At 39.2% G+C, this 22,630-nt stretch overlaps 1 protein-coding gene across 1 annotated transcript in view; it reads right to left on the bottom strand.

Annotated features, from left to right (window-relative positions):
- Positions 1-22,630, bottom strand: part of LOC118411684 (protein prune homolog 2-like) — a 29,506-nt gene that overhangs the window by 1,202 nt on the left and 5,674 nt on the right. Inside the window, exons 3-11 of the mRNA XM_035814162.1 lie at positions 20,347-20,451; positions 19,696-20,095; positions 18,536-18,691; positions 15,892-15,986; positions 12,945-13,103; positions 8,294-12,550; positions 7,885-7,978; positions 6,958-7,042; positions 5-43 (exon numbers count right to left, since the gene is read on the bottom strand). Coding sequence (XP_035670055.1) covers positions 5-43; positions 6,958-7,042; positions 7,885-7,978; positions 8,294-12,550; positions 12,945-13,103; positions 15,892-15,986; positions 18,536-18,691; positions 19,696-20,095; positions 20,347-20,451 — 5,390 coding nt within the window. The remainder of the gene's footprint in view (positions 1-4; positions 44-6,957; positions 7,043-7,884; positions 7,979-8,293; positions 12,551-12,944; positions 13,104-15,891; positions 15,987-18,535; positions 18,692-19,695; positions 20,096-20,346; positions 20,452-22,630) is intronic.

Genomic DNA, 22,630 nt, shown 5'->3' with positions numbered 1-22,630 from the left:
TGACTCTGTCCCATGATCCTCCAGGTCATCCTCCGGTAGTTGCCTAGCTACACAGCAGGGTAATGACGACATCAGTAACACATGCCTGGACATGTACAATGTAAAAATTGCACATTTTTTAAATATGTAGTATCTTTTGATTAAAAACCCAGCAAAGGGCAAATGATTACTACATACATCACTATTGCTGGGTATTATGGGTCTCCTTGGTGCTGAAGCACCATGCATTGTATTAGTGCTTGTCAAAACACTAATTGTAGTTGTACAATATACAACAACAAAAATCAAAGATAGGATACAATTCTTCTAGGCTAAGCATACATGTACATCCATTGTATCTCTGGACAACACGTTGCTTTACTGACAGCTTTACATGTACTACTAGTAGATAACAAGAACAGCCAGCATTTTGGTTCCCATTTGTTACCCTCCTCGCAAAGATACAGACTGGTTCTATATTGCACTGTAGCTAAGTGTCATGATTGTTAATTCATTGCTATTCTTGTTTGTCTCAATCCTGAATAGTCTTAACTGTACATTGTCACTATTTGCACCTGTTTCGATGGCACAGGAGTCTCTGCGCCACCTTTTAGCTCTATACATGGGAAGCTTGCCAAGAGCATTGTTATTCCCAAGTGGTCTATGGGTGGCTGAAATGTAATCAGTGTCAGCCTCTGTTGCCACATTACATGGCCACCTTTCACACACGGATCCTTGTTTCCGTCTCACATAACTCCACATGGGCTTATTCCATTTCCAGAGACAACCAACAGACTGATGAGCGTATGACATTGAAATCCCCATAGAATGACTTATGTCTGACTTTCAGATGTCCTATGAATACAGAAAAGATATCCTTACTGTAAACTTATGCTGAAGGCTATCTGTACAATGTAACTGACAATTTACATGATTATTGTACAATAACAGTCAATGTAGAACTAAGCGCAATGCTCATCAACATACAAATGTAGGTTTTACAATTGGCAAAACATCAAACAAAGTGGTGACGAGTACGTTGATGTCATACAATAATTCTTGAAATTTTTGCGGTGGTTTGACAATGTATATATTAAAAACTTGCAACTTTTGCACTGACTGCTTCACCATGAACTTATAACTGTTTTTCCATTACAGTAACTGTGTAGTATGTGACTGGCACTACAATGAACTTAGAACCATGGTCGTGTACACTCCATTTTATTCATTCCACAAAATTAAATCATGGCAAACTTAAAGGCATTAACAGACCATTACAGAGAGATTCAGAGACTTTTCAATGCAAGCTATGAATATCATAGAAATCAAATACAACAAAATGTAACAGTACTGTAATACCTTTGCCTCACCAACATGTCAGAAGACAGTGGAAGACTCCCAAGAAAAATCTTGAGTTATATAGGGCCAATTATAAGCCAGCATGAGACCAAATAAGACAAGATGGAAGTTGAGAACCACCACCTGCGTCAGTGAAGTTAACATTCATAACCACCTACACAAGTCCACCTGTCTTATAGATAATATTCATAACCACCTACACAAGTCCTCCTGTCTTATAGCTAACATTCATAACCACCTACACACATCCTGTCGTATTGTTCAGTAGACTGTTACAAACTGTTATATTCCACCCACAAAACTTACAGGACTGCAAGGGGGTTTTCTTCCACAACTTAAGTTTGGGGCCAATAACTAGCTTATGAGATACTAGTAATCTATATTGAGCATTAAATGTTTTTATGGAATTTGTTAGGTGCGCAATTCCTTATTTCTCCGTGGCATTGAATGGGATAGGAAAACTTCTTTGATGGGATAAGGCTTAGACATTAGACTTAGAGGTCATGAGTTCAATTCCTTGTCCTTGGCTAGATGCTGTGTACCTTTGAAAGGCACTTACCTTACCTTTGCTAACTCTATCCAGATGTACACCTATCTTCAGTTGGGATATTAAAAGGCAATGGAGGAGAGGGATGGGTTCTGTCTTTTAAAATCATGCCCTATACACAGTAGATAACATCTTACGGCCTTAAAAAAGCTATGAGACTACCTTTATACCTATACCTATTTTTACTCCCTAATGTCTAGCAAATTCCTGTATTGTACAGTCAAGCAAATCTTTGCACACTTTGGTAAGCAATGTGCATGACTTCAAATAAGGCAGGTAATCATAGCTAGGGGGCAAAAAAGTCATGCTTGTGAGTGGAAAAGCCCACAAAACCTTTCATAATTACATTTAGTGTTTTGGGTCAGATTGGTAATCCAGTGGCCTCCATTACAGACACTTGCTCAAGGGGAAATACTTTTAGACTGAGGCTAGGGAAAGGTATCTGGGCTGAACAGAAACTTGTACCTTAAAACAATAGGTTTTAGAGCGTGGTATATAATACTCCTCTACTTCATTCTATGCATTGAATCTTGACAAGGAATAATCAAATTTTGTGGTCTATTGCAACAATACAGGAGAATATAGTATTACAAATTTATGAATCATAATGCATGACTGTATTTAGTTGCATTTGAAATAGATAAAATTTTTTGGAATATCACAAGCACGATGATAATCATTGTAAATGCTTTCAATTGTTTTTCTCTTTTAATAGTTTTATACCTTTAAGTCAATGATGACACACAATCATAGAACATAATAAATCTAGATGAAATTTAAACAAAGATTGAAAATTCATCCTTATCTTCTTGTCATCAGTGAAGTTTTCTAAAAGGTATTATTATATAGTGGTGTCCGAGTTGGACATGGCTCAACCAATCAGTGCTAAAAGGTTGCTATTTTGGTAGGAACCATTCCAGATCTACGTGGTCATGCTTTTATGCAATCATTGACACCATTCCTTATATAGGGACCATTTAATTTGTAGCAGAAACCTAGAAATATTTCCAAAACAAATAATTTACATTGTCAAGTAAAGCTAACATTAGTTATCAAAATCAAGTCAAATCTATAAAATTCTAATACTTTGAAAGCATAATACATTCAAAATTTTACAGCTTCAACAGCTTCTACAATTTGAATAGATATCTCTCAGACAACTGTTTACAAGGTTACATGCTGCATATTGATTGTGCTGAATAACATAGTACCCAAGGGAGCTTTGCAACTATTTTGGAAATAATGCTTACAGTGTATCACCAACTAAATATCCCCTGCAGTACAGTTTATAATTTTACCTAATACACTCAAGCTTGTAAAATAAACAGAAATCTTTTTAAACTACAAGTCTACATTCTTTTGATTTCGTTATTTGGGTAGGTATATTCTGAAATCTATGGCATTCTGTTCAAACGTAATACCTGGGCAATATGGCCTTCTACCCTGTTCAGGGCCTCAGTTGCTGGTCTTTCTGTACTAGGAGACCATGGAAAAATCAATTGGTCATTCCTCTTCCTATTCACAACACCTGTACCAAATTCCTAGGAACTCAAAACTACAGAATGCGTAAAAATCTTACCACAAATTGACTACAAACTACAGAATGGACTATCACACAATCAATGATTCATTAAATTGATGATAAAGACAGTATGGCTTTTGAATGCTTCCAGTTCCACTAGGAAAATTGCATGGAAATAGGCTCTAAGGATAACACAAAGAAAGCCTTAGGGCTGATTGCCTAAAGCGCTGACTGTGCTCCAATACTTGCTCTACTCATCGTTATATGAGAAGCATGCATACAATGTATTATGGAAAACACAGAAAAATACAGAAAGATGAAATTTGAAGGTCAAACCTACAGTGAGCCCATGATGATAAGTACACAGCAACAACCGTCACCGGGGGAAAAACTGCAAGTAACACTGATTACAGACGGCCATCTTGGAAAGCCGTTTTCGGCGTCATGCCCGGGTGACCTTCATCAAGGTTAGATACAGGAAATTGGAATCCGAAACCGTCAAGGGAAGCGCTGATTCAGGAAGAGGTGGCAACACACCGGAATAACTGGAAAATCCGGGCAACTATCCCGACGTATTCTGGCCACGGAATTCCACGAAAAATCAATAACTGTTGGAATGCAGGGGAATTCTGAGGGGGAAGAAAGGGGGCGACACACTGTGTATAAATAGATGGGCAATTACCTCTCATGGCAATTTATGCATAGTGTTTCATGACCTGTATATCCTCTTTGGGTTAATAGCATACATCATTAACCAATGTGTCGATATTTGACGAATCTGTTTATCAAATGATAATTTGCTGGCACATCTGTTTACTGCAGTGAAAGAAACAACAAAATTTTCCACACACTGTCAGATAAGATGAATAGAAAAATCACAAGGTAACAAATGGAAACTGCCTTCTTTCACGATATTCTATTTTTCATATTTGCTAGTACGTGTATACAATATTCTTGTGAGCTCTCCAGTTAAATGTTCCATTGAAGGATAAATCCTTTCGTGGCCCTCGAGCGTTTCATTAATATTTTATGCCTCAGGACACAACCCTGTCAACCACACATAACGCACCAAGAAAAAGGTCAAATAACCACAGGCTGTATCTGACAATCTCACTTCCTTGCCTAGAATGCAAAGCACAAGTAGAACACAAAACTGTAACAAGTTGGCTGACAGATACTGATACTAAATTCATTCCAAATTAAACAAATATTAGCAATCTCCTATCATAATAACATTATGGATTACAGTGTGAAGCTCTATCAATAATAAATATGTTTGCCTGAGAAAAAATACAGACAAAAAGGTCCCCATTTCTAGGTCATACGCGTTTTAGATTCTTTAAGGTACAATGTATATGTTCAATGATTATCAAATTGAATGTATCATTTTCTTGCAATTTACCTTTTTCTTTAAGATAAAATAATTAAATACATGTAATACAAAATGAAGTTTTCCATTAAGAATTGCCATCTAAAAATATTCTATTAGTAACACAAAAGTCAATTTTCTGGTGGTGGCCATATAAAACAGTGAAACTTATCACTGAATGACTTATTGTAATTTCTATGGGTCTGGCAATTAGCAAATTGTCGAGGCCATTTTACTCCAAACAGCAGTAATGAAATTTGCGTTCCTGTTGGCACTGTTTCTGTGTCACATGGTGTCGGCAAGCTGCCAGCACTATCTGCTGCAGCTAATGGCACTTCAGATGCCACTACATATCAGCCTGTTATTTGTTAAGATGACAGAAACAATTTGGCTTCCTGAGTACTTGACTTAGGGCCAGGCAAGAATAACTGTTGGTGCAAGGTTCAGATCTTGGTACTAGTATTTAGACCCACATAAAAGAAAAAATGTTGTTTCCAATAATTACTCTCCTAAAAAGGGATTGGTATTGGTAGGAGTTGTCTTGTTCTTACATTTCAGCCTGAGTGAATACTGTAACAAAACTCAAATGCATCAAAACACCGGCATTTTCGATATAAAATATACACATTTAAATTGCACATTCTCAAGCACAATTTACTACTGCCACAGAAGTAAGGAGATTAGGCTGGGAAACAATTCTATTATAACATTTTTGAAAATTTTTCATAAACTTGTGTCCCTTGCAAGCTGTCAATAAAAAGGCTAGGGGTCAGCAGGTTTTTGCCTAGCCAGGTTAATAAAATACATTTTCCATGACTAGGAGAGTATCAATCCAAAACATATAATTATAACACACACTGTTAATGATTTCTTCCCAAAACACAACACTAACCTACAGTTGATTATGAATCCCCCTTGTGCACCCCAACCTTAAACCCCTGGAACCAATCTAATACATGTAATAAATCACCATTCAATATCAAGTGTTCCAGACCTACACATCAGTAATGAGACCTCCTACATATGTGCGTCATCACAAAGATACATATCTCATAAAGAAAGCAGATAACAATATCTTTGAGTCATAAAATATTAAAACCACAGTGGGAGGGATTATTTCACGTCACACAACAACGTCGTTACCAGAAACAGCCCAGCAATTTCTCGGCAGAGACCTCCATGGACACAACGGACATCATCTGTTGCCATGGCAACTAATCAGAGCCTGCTGACGTCACAACTGTGTCATTCAGTCCTCAACATTGATTCAAGTCGACATAATGTATTACTGAAGACCCTGTCAGTATGCAGTGGGTCACACGCTAGCAAAGACTATAAGAGACACTGTTCCAATTTAAGAACTAATAAATAAGTATAGATGCTGTCACAAGACTATGTCACAGTGACTGTCATGTCAGACAGGGCATCAATAAAAGAGGATTATGAAGAATGCTAGGCACGACGTGAACTGAGCTCTTATACATGTATGGGCCGTGTCAAGTTGATAGAAGTTTCTTGGCACTTAAATCATTTATTGATAAACGTTGCTCTCCATATTAACTTCAAGGTCTGCACTAATTCTTAAAAATAAAAGTTATACTATTTTAACAGACTATGTTTTCTAACTTCTAAGAATAACATGTTGTCAGTCACCTACATGAATTTTGTGCATTTCTACAACATCCTGATTCTAAAATTTATTGAAGTTTAAAATACATTGCAGAGAGAAATTGGCTATGCACTTAACACTGATTCAAGAATGCTTAGGTTTATGCTTTTGCTAGTGGTATCATTATTTGTGGTCCACATATTATATCATATTTGTATATATCATCACGATAACAAAGCTTTGTGTGTCCTGTTAGTGCTGTCCTGCACATTGTATAATATAAAATTATGACAAAGTTGAAATATAAACAAAAACAAATAAAAAGTAGTGAATGATAGAAATGGCAAAGCATGAATTTTGTAGCAATCACATATTTCAGTTAAGTTCACCATGGTTGGGGCATTTGAACTCAGAATGAAGACTTTGCCATATCTTTATAACTCCACAGTAACTAAAGTGAAACAACTGTTGCAACACATTGGAAGACACTGAACATACATCTAAATTCACCACAACAAAAGACATGAATTAAGAATCACAGCGAAGATGTTAAAGATGCAGGACTGCCTTACCCTGGAAGTTCATCGTCTTGCCACTCCTCCTGCACTGCGACCCCCTCCATCACGTGGCTGGAGCGTTCCCTGCGCCCGGAAGACTCTGGGTAGGAAAGACAGGAAGCTGCTTATTGTTATCTGACTCACACAATGGTCTGGAAGGGACTGATTTCAGTATTCACTGTACATCAAAGTCATGAGGAAGTCTGATGTTAAATATTCTTTTCAGACAAAACCACTCTGCTGTTATAACCTGCAGTCTCTAACAAGATATGTCTTACAGTGTTTTACAGAGAGAATCTTCTGATTAAACTATCCCCTTGTGCGCGGTGTATCGTGCATATAGCATGCATGGATCATATGTTGGTGTCTCCTTGGAGATGTGGCTGGATGAAGGCCAAGTTTGCAAAACATGAAAAATTTATCATGTTTTTGAAGCTCGATTATGACTTAACAGTTCAAAAAGGAAGAATTTGCAATAAAAATCTAGAAATAGCACTATAGACTCTAGCTATTGCGCTATGGTCCATAAAAAATACAACCCTGTTGTCTAAATATTTCCAGACAGAATAGCACTGATATTGATCTAACTTCCTTCTCAGTACTGGGAACTCTGGGGCAGCATAAAGTTCCATCTCAGTCGAGCGACAGTGATGTCTGTTTGATTGGCAGGGTCAGTGACACTGGGGTGGACTTCCTGCCCTCCTCAGTACCATCATGTTTTAAATGATAAACCCATTCTTTACAGATGTGATGCCATGTGGCAATATACAGATTTGACTTAACTTTAGATATAACTCGGGTTCGGGTTTACAGAAAAGGCTGAGCGGCTGGGCTGGGCTGGCTACCCATCCAGGCTACCCCTTCCTGGGGCCTTATGTATGCATCATGTTGGGTTTGACCTGTAATGACATTCTGACTACAAATAAAGGTAACAGTTCCCACCTGCTTGTGCTGTGTGTTCAGGAGTAGGAGGTGCTGACCCAGCCAGGGGGTGACTCATTACTGATGTCTTGGGGGATGATGACATCAGTGGCTCCTGAATAGGAAGAAACAAACGTTACAAAGACATACTGTACTTAGAAAATTTAAAGTTTTGGAAAACTCAAAGCAAAGTATTATTTCAAATTACATGTTCCTACATGTACCTGTCTATAAAACTACTGATAAGTCTGTTTATGTTATACTTCATCAAGTTTTTAAAGTAATTTTTTTGGTCACTGTAAGTAAATTTTGAGAACTGATATTTTGCAATATCACTACAAAACTACAAAAATATTTCATATCTAAACAAAGAAGCACACCATACGTAATGTAGAAGGTAATATACCATGTAACATAAAGGACTTCTCACCCCTGGTAACTGTTCAGCTTCACCAGTTTCTGCGACAGACTCCCGTAGCTCCCTCGGTATATAGGCCAGGTCATGGTCTGTCGGAGTGTGGATGGGACTGGCTTTTTGTACGCTGACCGTGGGAACTTCAAGAATCCCGACACCTCCTACTGCTCCCTGCATCTCTTCTACCCCCGTAGCCATTGCCACAGTTCCTTCAACAATAACAGCTGGCTCTTGTATGGTTTCTATCTTTGTTGTTTTGTCTCCAAATCCAAACAGATCCTCTACAATCTCTCCACTTGTAGGCAGTTGCTCACTTGTCTCAGCGTTAAGATCTTCGCTATTTCCATCCGGTTCTTCCCTGGTACCAACCAGTTCCACCTGGTCGGATTCCTGCCAGGGCCCGCTGAGATCGGGAAACGCTTTGACTGGTGTTTCAGGAGACGTGAGCTGAGGCGTACTGCTGACACTGAACGTGGTGGAGGTGTCATCAGTCGTGGAGCTATCCATGGCTGGGTAGCCATCAGACAAGGGGCTGGACAGCTCTTCTTCACTATCCTGTAACTGTGAGAAACCCCTGGCAAACGCCTCCTTTGCTTCTGTTTTGCTGATAGCCACGTCAATCGACTCCGCTGTTTGCAGAGTTGCCCTCATTGCCGTTTGCACCGCTGCAAGAGACTCTCCCACAGCTGCAAAAGACTCCATGGTGTTGTCTTGCGACCGTGGGGTTAGATCTTGGATCTGGACGTCTGCAGTTTCGCCACTGTCCGTCGTTACAGCCTGCTGCAACACGGCGCTTGTGACGTTCTCTGCAAACTGTTCCAGTTCCAGTCCTTCCCTTGCAGCCTGCTCAAAGGCAATCTTCGTAAGGCGTTCGGCAACTGCAGTGGCGGCCTGATCCTTGTTTGTTGCATCCTTCATGACCTGGTTTGTCAGCATCTCAGCAAACTCTTCTGCTGCCTGGGTATCGATATCAGAGTGCTCCTCTGTGATGGGGCTTGGGAGTTCGAGCGTGTCTTCTGCAAAGCTCTCATGTGTGTCCTGAGTCTCAATAGCTTGCTCAATTGACTCAGCAGTTTTCAGGGATGCCATGACAGCCTTACGGAGAACGTCTGTCGTCAGGTTCTCTGCAAACCTCTCAGTGCTTTCTTCCTCTAAACTTGGCTGCTTCTCCACTGTCTTTGCTTCTTGGATAGACTCGGACAATCCAGAACCTACAATCTGTGAGGAGAGTTCCTCTGCAAACTGTTCTGTGTTAACATCTCCGAAAGAATATACCTTCTGGTCTTCTTCAGGCTCCCCTGGCACAAAGGCGTCTCCAGTGACAATCTCCGTGGATGTAAACTTTGATTTTTCTTCTTCTTGCCTGTAGTCTACTGTGTGCATCGGATCAAAGCTGAAAATATCAAGAGCTGGATACTGACTGCTTTCTTCAACCTCTTTGAGGGAAGCAGGCCCAAAAGGGTTTTCCTTTGGCATTTCAATTGGTGTTTTTGCCAGAAACGGGTTGAATTTTTCAGTGGGAAGATCTTGTCCTAAAAGGTCCAATCCTTGACTGGGTGCAACTGGAGTTTTTTGCTCATCATCTTCTTCCTCTTCGTCTTCTTCTTTTATGACTTCTGTAGGAGCCTTGGAGAACATGAATTCTGTGTTAGCTGGTTCTGAACTCTCCAGAGAATATGAGTTTGAGCTGTCCGAGGAGTCGGTTACGTCCGAAATCTTTCCAGGGCTAGAGGACATATCATCACTGGAATCATCCTTTTTCTGCATATCTTCTATGTGCTCAAGATCGTCAAGTTCATTTGGTTCAGGAGGGGGCGACTCAAGAGCTGAGACATTTTCTTCTGATGGACTTGTGACAGAGAAGAACTCACTTTCACTTTGAGTGATGGAACTTTGAGTCATTGCACCAAGAGACTCTGTGGCAGATTTGTAGTCAGAGAATGTGGGGGATGTCACGTCTAGAAGACGACTTGCAACAGGGCTTGTTATGCCGTCTGGCCATGTTTCCGTAATCTCACTTTCACTTTGAGTGACGGAGTCTGTCATTGCACCGAGAGACTCTGTAGCGGACCTGTACTCGGACGAAGAAGGGGACGTAACGTCTAGAAGACGACTTGCAACAGGGCTTGTTATGCCGTCTGGCCATGTTTCCGTAATCTCACTTTCACTTTGAGTGACGGAGTCTGTCATTGCACCGATAGACTCTGTAGCGGACCTGTACTCGGACGAAGAAGGGGACGTAACGTCTAGAAGACGACTTGCAACAGGGCTTGTTATGCCGTCTGGCCATGTTTCCGTAATCTCACTTTCACTTTGAGTGACGGAGTCTGTCACTGCACCGAGAGACTCTGTAGCGGACCTGTACTCGGACGACATAGGGGACGCCACGTCTAGAAGACGACTTGCAACAGGGCTTGTGATGCTGTCTGGTGACGTCTCTGTTATCGTGCTCTGCTCCGATTCCTCGTCCAAGGACTCTACAGAGTAAAGCGGTTTCCATGCTTCCCGTTTTTCCTCCGCTTTCGGAGTACTCATAGTTTCTGGTGCATCATCCAACACTTCTTCAGTGTCAAAGTATGGACTACCACCGGCTGGGTCCTCTATGCTTGGAGGGAAAGAACCAAAAACATCTAATAAGGCCCCTGTACTCTGATTGGCTGATTCATCTTTTGTTACTTGGCCTTCTTGTTGCTGATTGGTCAAGTCATTTCTTGATGATTCAGCAGTAGCTGTTGATATTACTTCACCTTCAAACAGATCTGTGGTATCACTTTCAGTTTTTTCTTCTGTTTTGTTTTCTTCAGGAATAACTTCTAAGTCTTCAAGGAAAGGGTTTGGAGAAGCAGATCCTTGCTCCTGTTTAGTATGTGCAGCATCAAGCTCTTGCTCGATGTTACCGAAGTCATCCATAAAGGGGTTGTTGATGGAGTTGCCTGATGAGCTTGATTGTTTGTCAAAATCATCAGGTGGTATTTCCTTCAGACCAAAAGGGTCATCCCCAAGAAGATCAGCTGCTGTGTTCTCTTTAGTACCAGAACTCCAAAAATCAGGATCAGTGTAAGGATTTTCCTGGCTGTTTGGTTTATCAAGCTCTTCCATTTTAGGTTGTTGGCTTTCCACCAATGTGTCCACAAGCCCATTTCCTAAGATATCTGGCTGTAGTTTCACTTCAGATGGAGTGAAATTATCGCCAAATGGGTTGCTGCTATCGATCGGTGACGACTCGCCAAAAGCACCCCCGGAAGAGAATGGGTCTAAACCAAGTCCAAACGGATCTCCAGAACTGAACGGATCTGGCATTGTTTCAATGACGGGTGTTTTATCCATGAAAGGGTTGGCTCTTTCTTTGGATTCATTTAACTCGGAGTCATCACGGAGGACCTCTTGACTACTACTATCCGCATCCTGTTGATTGTCAGTGCTTTCTCCTAACTGTAGAGATTCTAGGTCTTTCCCCACGTTGCTCACCATTTCTTGAGCAAAGAGGTAGGCCACAACGTTCCCCGTCGCCTCTGTTGGCAGCTGCATGAGGTCAACGTCCTTTTCCGAGATATCCACGTCCTTCGTCGCTATGGGGTCAAAGTCGGCAAACTCCTCGCTCTCGCTTTTTCGTTTCATCCTCTCCATGAATTCTTCTGTGGTGAACTTCATCTGGTCAAAGTTCTGGTTGTTTAGCGTCGAGTCGATGAAACTATTTGGTGGGGTGCGTGGGCAGCTCGTGTTAGGTGATGCCTCGTCGGATATCGCCAGCAGATTTCCAGGCATCTGGTTGGGTAGTTCCAACATAGGGGAGGGGTCTGGTGAAAACATGAGCAGGTTGTCATTCTGCACTTCAAGCTGCATACCCGTACTTGAAGCTGTAGCACTACTTCCACCAAATAATTCCACGTCAACGTTCGCTACATCGTTGGAGTCAGGCTTTCCTTGCTCCTTGTCTAATAAGTCATCTGACAAAAGGCCACTGTCCGAGTGCTTCATAGGCGACCACGCTTCCTGTTCCCAACCGTCGCTATCCGGTGTCTTATCAAACCCTGTATCTGAACTTTCTGGAGAAAACAAGCCCCTGGTTTCTGCAAGGTGTGGTTTGGAGGGTTCTTGAAATGGTGTTTGGAGGAAATCTTGGAGGATGGGAAGGACTTTTTTCCGCGAGGCGGCGACATTACCTTGGTGATAGGCTCGCAGGGTGGAAATGCCGGTCTCGAAGTGAGACAGCCCGAGGGTAACGTTAGTGGCCGTGTCAAGTGTTTCAGCCACCTGTAACGATACAGACACCTGTAAAAACACAGAAATGGTATCAAACAGGGTTGGGGACATTCAACTACACACTACACATGCTTTACATTTTTACAATATTGTGCAACAAGTTGTTAATACTGAAGTACTTTTACTGCAATATCTACATAGTATCAAGACAACATGAGTTCATGCTATCATGCTTAATTTTATCCCATCTTTTGCAGCATCACATTTCCATAATTAGGGTATCTCAAATTCTCAATGAACTCCATATCATTCATACAATGCAAAGTATCACACTACTTTCACCAGTTTTGCAAATGTGGCACTAGTTTAGAAATTAGAATATGTATGTTTTATAGTATATATGTATAGTTATGAATAATACGGATGTACTAAAATGAAGAATGTCTTAAGATTTCATCCTCACCCTCTCTCTGAGGATGCTGTCTTCACTGTACACAGCCAGCTGACGTTCCATGCCTCCTGTCTTGTTTGTGGATATCGTCATGACGACCAAGACTTTTGCATCTTGCCTGGAGCAGAACTCCTTCATAGACTCTATCACATTAGGTTTGTCCAACAATTCCTGAAAAAAGGCCAAAGTTTTCCATTAGCATCCCAATATCCCAAGAAATCAAAAACCTTGACTTGTACTTCTGTGAAATATTTTCCCCGAGTTTTTGTGAAGTTTTTATTCTATTAGTGAATTTCTTGCCAATGCTCTCTATACATTTTCCTGCCTTCCTACAGGTAACGTTGACCTGGGTGGGCCAAACTTAAGCTTCCCACCCTACAAATCTCCAGTTACACCGTTTACTGCCTCACATTCTGCCACTCCACAATATTTAGATGGCTTTGAAGATATGCCAGGACACACAAACATATTCACTGAGGAAACTAGGAATCAAAAACCTTGCTAGGAAAGAATGGATGAAGCTTTCCCTGCATTTCTTCTATTTGTCTCTAGGGGGAGCTGTGGTCTTGCTAACGCTGCAGTCACTATGTATGCATTGTATATGACTGTACTATATATGCAGCTGCAGTCCCAAATTTAATCTCGATTCTCAATCATGACAGATCATTCCCTTAATAGATCAGACAAACAGATCACACTGGGAATGACACAGGGGGGACCCAACAAGGGCATCCCGGAACAGACGACCTTTCTGAAACTGAGAGTGATTGAATACTGAATCTTGTTTACTGCGATTTACATGTAGGGTCTGACTTTTAAGCATTACAAGCGAGGATCTCTATGTTATGAAGTACACGTAAGCCCCTGTTATCATATGGACAAATCTTGTGTCAGTACTGCTCCGTGCATTTTTACTGTAAATTCATTTATTTTTGTGGGGACTTGCTTTTGCGGTAGAAGAGAAATCAAGGTTTTCATGGTGTTCTAACTGAATCTAAATTTGCTGTCCAAACTATTCCGTAGTTCAGTTATGGTAGTAATACATTGAAAAGCATATTTTCATGGTGTTATGAATTTGTGACAGAGAGAATACTGCAAAATGACTTCCTATCTGCCTTCTATAATAAATATATTTTCCTTCTAGATGCTTATTACTGTATAAACCTGGTGCAAAACTATCTTCAATTTTTTTCAAAGGATATCAATAGCTATGCCTTAGTTACTAGTAGGGAATAAGGAAATGAATTTAATAGTATAAGCCTACAGGAAAATAATATGAAACAATAACTTATACAAAGTAATTTTAAAGAAAGGGTTAAAGTCTTTAGAAATTATTGATATGATTTTATTATCTGGATTAGTGACAACAGAAAAAGCATTAGACTATCAAAATTTATGGCCAACACATAATCTATATCATCCACTAAGCCACCCCAGGTAGCTTTACATGTGATTGGATTGTTTCTGTCTTAAATTCAATATGAACAATGTCAGTTGATACCTTAGATCAATAGTTCATTACATCATGGAATATGACAACCTAAAGGTAGGCTTAGCCCAGTATAACCGGATAGAAGCATTGAAAAATCACTGTATTTAGTTAACAAGTAGATTCCATAAATCTTACGCACAACTGAAATCATAAGGTAGATAAAGGACTTTTTGAGGATGTATAGGGGCAGTGTCTAAGGCATGGAATTGGAATCTGGAGCCCATCCCTCTCCTTCCACTGCTTTTTACTTACCCAACCAAAGTCAAGTACTCATTTTTACTCCTGGGTGGAGTGAGGAAAGTGCCTTTCGCAAGGACACCAGGATTCGAACCCGTGACCCACCCATCTTCTCCCTGCAAGCCTTAGCCACACAATTAGCCACAATAACACGATGTAACTGTAAGTTGTGTTCAAGTCTCAAATTTACTGACTGACAGTTTAACTTCATGCTACTGTGATCATTACCAGTATGTGGGTGTAACCGATGCTTGCTGACACGAAGGTTATTTCATAAATAATGCATAGGTCTGACTTCACTACAGCCCACACAATGGGCAGATGTGCCGCCCACCCTGTATTGAATTCTCAGTCAGCTGTGCATTCTTCTGCCCTGTATACAAATGAATACACATTTCCCACACACTATTTTTTGAGTGCATCATTTTAGTCTCATGTTGTTACTGTAAACTATGTTATTTATTTACGGGTTGTAAAGTCAAATTCTTCATCTAAGGAGGTTGTTTATTGTGGAAATATCAGAAAGGCTGGCATAAATATTGGATGGACCAAGAAGAATGTTGCAATTGGGTGGGGTTTGATCATTATTTGTGAAAATGGTAAAAAAAAACAACGGTGAGAATATTCATGCTTTATTAAAAACTAAAGAAATTCTAAATAAATTTTGAGATTTTTTAATCTTTTATTCTAGTTTTTTTGTGAAAATTTCGAAATTCTTTTAAAAAAATTTTCTGTACCTACTAGAAAAATTTAAAGATTTTTAAAAACAATTTTTGTTTTTGCCAAGAAGATAATGTTTTCTGTGCCATATGTTCATCTGTCTGTGTGTGGAAAGGATAACTGGAGAAGCTGTGAATCCTTGTGATATTTGTTAGGCAGGTACAGGTCTGGAAATAGAAGGTCAAGTTCGATAATGCCCCCTATTGGCATTCCGGTTAAGACATCTTGTGTTCTGGACAAGCTGCAGTCATGATTTTTGACCCCCAAACATCAGCAATGCTGCCCTAAGGATCAGGGTAATGTCTTGTTACATTTTGCAAATAAAGAAATAATTTATCAGTGATAAAATATAGTTTGTCAAATATTCTTTTCAGTTTTCTCCATAATACATCTGACAAAAGTTTGCTTTCGGAGCCTTATCTCTTTGAATTTATAGTCAATTTCAGTTAAAAATTGTAGATTTGATTAGGTGACTTTATTTCTAGTCCCTTGTAATATAGATTTTTGTACCTCCAGATCCATGGTGATTGAAGCCATGGCGATGGTGATGTCATTATTGGAGATGGACTTCAGGTCCTTCCTCAGCAAGTCTGGTACACTCAGCTCTGTGGGGAGGGGGGCAACATGGATTAGATTACTATCAGGTATGCATCATTTATGTACAGTAAATTACATTCCCTAACAGAACAATTTCAGTCCTTAATGGATATTCTGTAGAAATTGAGAGTGGTGAGTAAGAACAGAAAGAAACAAACATGCCAACACCCGGGATCGAACCCGGGGCGGTGGATTTCAAATCATGACCGCTATCGCTGTCGCCACAAAAACTCTAGAGCCCTTGGGCAAGGACGGTAGGCGGTATTTGAACACCACTGTTACAATTCAAGCAAAATGATTCATGTACAATGTCCTGAACAAATATAACACCCATATTATCAATTTTTATCATTAATGTTCTTTACGTAACTATGTCCCATGTCATTTTCACACTTACTACAAAACTGTAACATTTTCAATATTATTCACAATATCATTGATTGTACAGGTAGATTTTTGTGATTGATTGCACGTAAACTTTTATTGTTTCCCTTGAACTTTTTGTTATCCATCTTGTATAATTTATATGCATGCTGAACTCAGTGTTATTGTTTTATATTCATATTCATGTTATTGAAGAGAGAGCTGTGTGTATAGCACAGTTGTCAAGAAATATATGTGAACTGAATAAAATAAAGATATGACATCTTAGCGTATAATCTTCCCAAATTGAAATGATATTCCTAAATACCAAGAGGTACAAATTGAATGTAATGCAAACACGATGGTAATAGCTTGTCATAAATGCCGTACAAACACTCACGTTGGTAATAAAGTGCATCTAGTTATGGTATTGGGGTCAATAAAGTAATAAGATTTGGACACAGCATGACAGTAGCCATCCTTCAAAAGCTGTCAGCCTACCTGCTATCCATTAAAAGTGCTAAAGCCATAGGTATCTACTGTAAATGCCTTTAGTTTGCTGAGCTGTTATAGTAGTTTTGCAGTAAAAGAGCAAATGGAGTGTTGGCAGTGGTTTTAAATTCGGGATGGCATTTTAGTCACGACTGCACAGAAATGTCAACAGCAGTGGTGGTAAAACTAAGTTCTCTTTGAAAGGGTCGCTGCAAAAACCACAAACATATAAAACTGTTACAAAATTTCAAGAATTAACAGTAATTTGATGGTTATCTGATTCAGAAACATGATGGAAGATTTACATGATAATAGAGTCAGACAAAAGTCTGTACTTTGGTACACACAGTACTGTGCCAGAGAGTGACAAGTACATTGTAGTCAGATTTAAGTTTCCTCTCTGTGTTTTCATCATGGCCTTCAAATTTTAAAGTGTGTTATTTTTCTTTTCCTTATGACCAGGGCTGTCACCAGTTCCTCCTTCCTATGATAGAAATTTGCTTGTCAGGACAGACTTTTCACCACATCTATCCAAAATATCTAAACTACATGACATAAAATTGATAAAAATACATATTAAGCTTAGCATGATGAAAATTCACAACATATTATGAAATAGGCTTCAAACACAAAAATTTCTCCTGTGCAGATTGAAACCAGTGTCCTGGAACTCAATTGGAGTTCAGGCATGTACATGTAGGTTCATTTCTGTGTGGGAGAATGCCCCCAAAATGAGTGGTATGGAGAAAATTAAAAGCTGGAGGCACCCTGCTTACCACATCTGACAACCATTATGAGGAACAGGTTGGTGTGTCAGTGTGCACATACATGTATATTGTACAATGAACAAGCTAGTAATACATTGTATAATTATGACTCTTTTTTAAGTCAAATAAAAATCTTGCAAATAAATTCAATATATTTTAATAGATGCTTCACGAGGCTGATGATGATCTATATCTGTTTTGACAATAATATCGAAGGATTGTTGATACTTATCATCCAGCTTCAATTCATACCACAGGTAATAAGCTTCTAGAACCCCTAAATGCTTTCATATTTCATTTAAATCTTCAATTTCCATAATCCTTTGGGTAAGAGATACCAAACACAAATCACTGGGAAGCCTCTAAGTCTTACATCAATCAGATTAACTGAAAAAGATCTCCAGTCAATCATTTGCCGGCTCATCAGGTCAATGGAGTTCAACCACCTTCAATCTGAGATTTGCTAAAAAGATAAAAACTGGCCCTTATTCTACAAGAAGCTTTGGATAGGACCACCTGCAGTGTGTGCATCAATTATTGTCCATTTCCAAAAATAAAAGTTTGTAATCAGACTGTGAATCAAAGAAAGGAGCTGCATGCAAAATGAGCAAATTTATGCCATAAATGCAAAAGAAATATTGGGAAATACACAATAATGAGCAAATTTTCAAGGAAGATTTGACAAAACAAAAATAAAAAAAATTTTAATGGGTATACCATGTTTTCTGTGTTTTCAGTCATTTGTCAATATGAAGGCAATATTTTTAGCCTATCTAAATATTTTTCTTTTTTGTATGCTCGCACCAGTTTTGAAGTGCCCAGAGGATGGCATCCATATCCATGTAATCAAATCCGTACAATCATGTATATGGCCTAGGGATGAAAAACCATTATCTACCATCAGATATTTTCCAATAGAAATTGCCTAGGCATACCTGATATATCAAACTTGGCCTCCTGTATGCTTTGGAACAATTCCCCTTCATCCACCTCAGGGCAGAAATCTTTAAGTCTCCCCAGAATGTCCTCGTCTTTGGGCGTAACCTTCTGTGCCTCCACTGAGCGGTTTACTGTGTCTACAAGAATCGTACCTGCAGTGGGAAAAACATTGTTAAAGCTGGGGGGAAACCTGGGAAATGCCTAGGAAATCAATCAAATTTTGTCATGGTTAAACTTTTATCTTACTGTAAGATAGAAAAAAAAGGTTTCTGCAGTGTTTTAAAGTCGTGGTTGGAACAACTGTGTAGTATAGTTAACATAATACGTTGGAGACATATTTGTAATGCTATGAATTTGCAGTGGACAGGCCACCACAAAAACTGTTAAAGTTAAAAGACTAACTGTTATAGTACATTGTACACTATAATTGACTACAATTCTAGTCATACATAGTGATGATACACAATTAAAACAGTTTCTAAACAAAACTTAGAACATATCACTTTGTTTTACATTATATTTGATTTTGTGGTGAACAAGTTTTAACTTCCTAGGGAGAAAGAATTGTAACTTTTCCCACAGTATAACAACATTTAGGCATTAAACACAAAATTCAGAGACAAAGTAGATTCCAACTGAATGATTGATTGCTTCATACTTGAACCGTGAAATGTATGTTAGCTTTTTCTCGGAAGAGGAGCGTTTCGACGTTTGTGATGTAGCCAACATACAGATTGTGCACATCACTTGATTTACTTGGGAACTTGGATCGATAAGATGCCTTTCAGTTAACCTTGGTCTTTCTTTGGCCGTGGCATAACAATTTCAGGAGCAGATTCAAATGGACCAGAGCATATGTTGTACATAGCACAATTGAACATTCATCAAAATTGAAATAGATATTGCAAAAATTCTGTGATATTCAGGATTGGTGGCTGTCACAAAATCTCAGCAACCTGATTGCATCGTAAACATATCAATAATATTCTAGAACCATGAAAGTTTTGTATGCAAAGAAACAACATAAATGCGGAAATAAACTAATAACAATTATATTTGGTAACAATCTATAAATACCTCCCCCATACACACGCATGCACACACACATTCGTGTCACTTATTTTCTTCTAACAAAATCATTACAATGAAAGTTTACCTATCAGCAATGTTGCAAGTTTTTTGTCCATAACAGTTGCATCCTTCTCTAGAATCTTCTCTGCCACCAGAGTGGTGCAGGACCCGACCATCTCAACCGTTTTCTCACAGACATCGCTTTCTGGTCTTTCATCTTTATGGTGGTCTATAACCTCCACAACCACTGACTCGAAGTCCTGGTCTCTCGGGGCCCTTATAACATTGTGGTCCACCAGAGTTAGTGAGAGTTTGTCTTGGCTGTGCAGCGCTGTGAGGTTGATGTCATCGCGGAAGGTGAGGGAGTCTGTGGGAATCTCCTGCTGTGCGAGGAAGAACGTTATTTCTGTACGCAGCGGTAGGTCGGCACGGGGGATGTTGAGGACAGGGACATGTGCAACACTTGTGTCATCATTAGCAGCAGTCTGGAAAAAAAAGATTATTGATTAATGACGAGGACAGATATACAGTGATCAACACACAAACTAGTAGTACAAAGCTAGCATTGAAGAACCATAGCCTATCATATGTACAGTTTATATAATTTATCTAACTCTCATAAGTTAGGACAACTTGAAAACATGTTAGGCCAAGACACTCAGAACTCAGACATCAGCAATAAGACTTGTATAATGTGTACAGATCGTTCAATGGATTGTACAATATTTTTACATACCTTGTGCAAAAAGAAGGCATAAGCCAAGGCTGAAACTGTGGAGTCCAGATCACAGGCTTCATTCCCTATTACTACATGGAACTTGGAGAACTCTTCTGGAGAACCCTGTAAATCAGGAAACAATCAAGGATGAGTCAACACTTATAGATACTTTTCTGATTCTATCAATCTGTAACAAGAGATTTAGAAAGAAGGCTTTGCCAGGAAAGTGATCAACCTCCAAGCAGAGGTTCGGCTATGGCTGTTTTCCTTAAGTTACATGTTTTTTAATAGGTGATTTGGTAGGAATACAATACAAATAGAAAAACTGATGACAATGCCTAAAAACACATCAAAAACCACACTTGGAGCCAAACCTCTGCTTGAATTGGAGAGAAAGTGATCCGTAGTTCGGCCTGAAGAGCAAAGAAATCTGCTAGGGGGCATTTGTCCTACATTTGTAAATGATAATTTTTCAACAAAAGATTATTACTAGATGGCACCCCAAAGTAGCAAATTGCTGCATGGAATGTCCTCTGTTGCAATTTCAATACAAAAATTACACAAAAAATAGTATAGGTCAATCTCTTTTTTTTTCATCTATCGTGTCTCTAATTCTCTCATCATCATCAATTCTCTCTTACCCCGATTCTCTCTTTAACAACGTTAGGGAACTAGAAGAACACAGTTTTTGGCCTATGGGGATTTCTATAGGGCGACTGGCTTCGACGTGGAAAAATATGTAGTAGCTATAGGGTGCACTTGAGGAATACCAAAAATGAATATGTTTTAGTATAGTGTACAAGCCACAAAATATTTATAAAAAAAAAATCCTGTCAGCAGATCGCCTTCTCATGCCCACTTTTAAATGCCGCTCTGTGGAGGTCACATAATTGCAGCCGGCTCACACTAGAAGGGTAGTTGCATAATGGAGCATATTTATACAGGAACTTTCACAATCCAAATACAGTCTCAAATTCGACACCTTCCTCGACCATGCAGTACATGTTATATCTGGCTGCCTATCAAACAAGGATTTTTACCTCTTCTTCAACAAGTTTATCCGTACTACTTTATGTTCCCATGACATAAACCCTGGGGATCGCGCACAAACTGTGTTTTGCTAGTTTGATTTTCATGGTCAAAAGGTGGGAGGGGTCAAGAGCAACTCTGCAATTGGAAAGGCTTTACTACAAATGGAAGGAAAAGAGGTTATTATTTTGGGATCTCGTTCCTTATACAATAATCTACAATATCAAGGTCAAACACTTTGCATCACTGACCTGTCTTCATCATCTCTATATCATTTGGTATCCAATAATGCTTTGGGGAAGCATCAAGATCACATTCAGAACTCAGAGCAATTTTCTAGAGCAAATTACGACTAGTACTAGTAGTACCCAAGCAGAAATGTCCTGGGCCTGATTTCTAATTCAATGACCTTCAGCTAGATGTAAAGGTAAAAACTCATACCCGATATTGTAATATTCATTGTTATTTTCGCATAAAGGTTACATTGTATGTTTTTGTTAGCATTTTTGTGTGTTTTTCCATGTTTGTCTGTGACAACTCAATGATGCCTGAGCAAATTGTCTTCATAAATCATATTGACATTTGATACATGGGTAGGTCTTGATGAGACCTCAAACTGGTTAGATTTTGCCCCCCCCCCCCCCCCCCATAAGCTTGCAATGAGGGGGGTCTTGTTATAAATCTTTTCCTTTTTTGTCAGACACACTACATAATTATAGTACATGTATTCTAATAGTGCATTTAAGATCATATTTTCGTACCAGTCTTTCTTGTTTGTAACTAATGACTGGAAAATCTAAAATTCATACTATTTTATAGACTACATAATTTTTTTGTGTGTATGGAGGGGGGGTGGCACCACTTGTACTATAGCAGTTGAAAGAACCATATCACAGATGAAAGTATAGGATATTTGCATAATTTATGAGGGAATGTTATGCTAATTTTCTGTGAAAGGATGAGACTTGCCCTTGTAACATGGGTGGGTGAAGTAGAAGATCATCCATGAAACCAAGGTCAACAACTGTGTAGGGTCGAAAGATGACAGTGAGGAAGCACTAGTACTAATTGTAATAATACCATAAATATCAAAGGGGGGGGGGTAAGAACCTTTGAGGAGGTGAAGTCTGCTATCTCTGATTGACCATTCTTGGCAATTATATACCATTTTATGATGACGTTTGCTGCATTGATGACGCACTTGTCATGAATAAAACGTGTGACTTGAGACAAAAATAGCCACAAGGCATCTCTTTCAGGTCAGGATCAGTAA

The sequence above is a fragment of the Branchiostoma floridae genome, chromosome 3 (assembly GCF_000003815.2).
Source record: "Branchiostoma floridae strain S238N-H82 chromosome 3, Bfl_VNyyK, whole genome shotgun sequence".
Taxonomy (NCBI): Eukaryota; Metazoa; Chordata; class Leptocardii; order Amphioxiformes; family Branchiostomatidae; genus Branchiostoma; species Branchiostoma floridae.
This window is presented reverse-complemented; position numbering and strand designations above follow the sequence as displayed.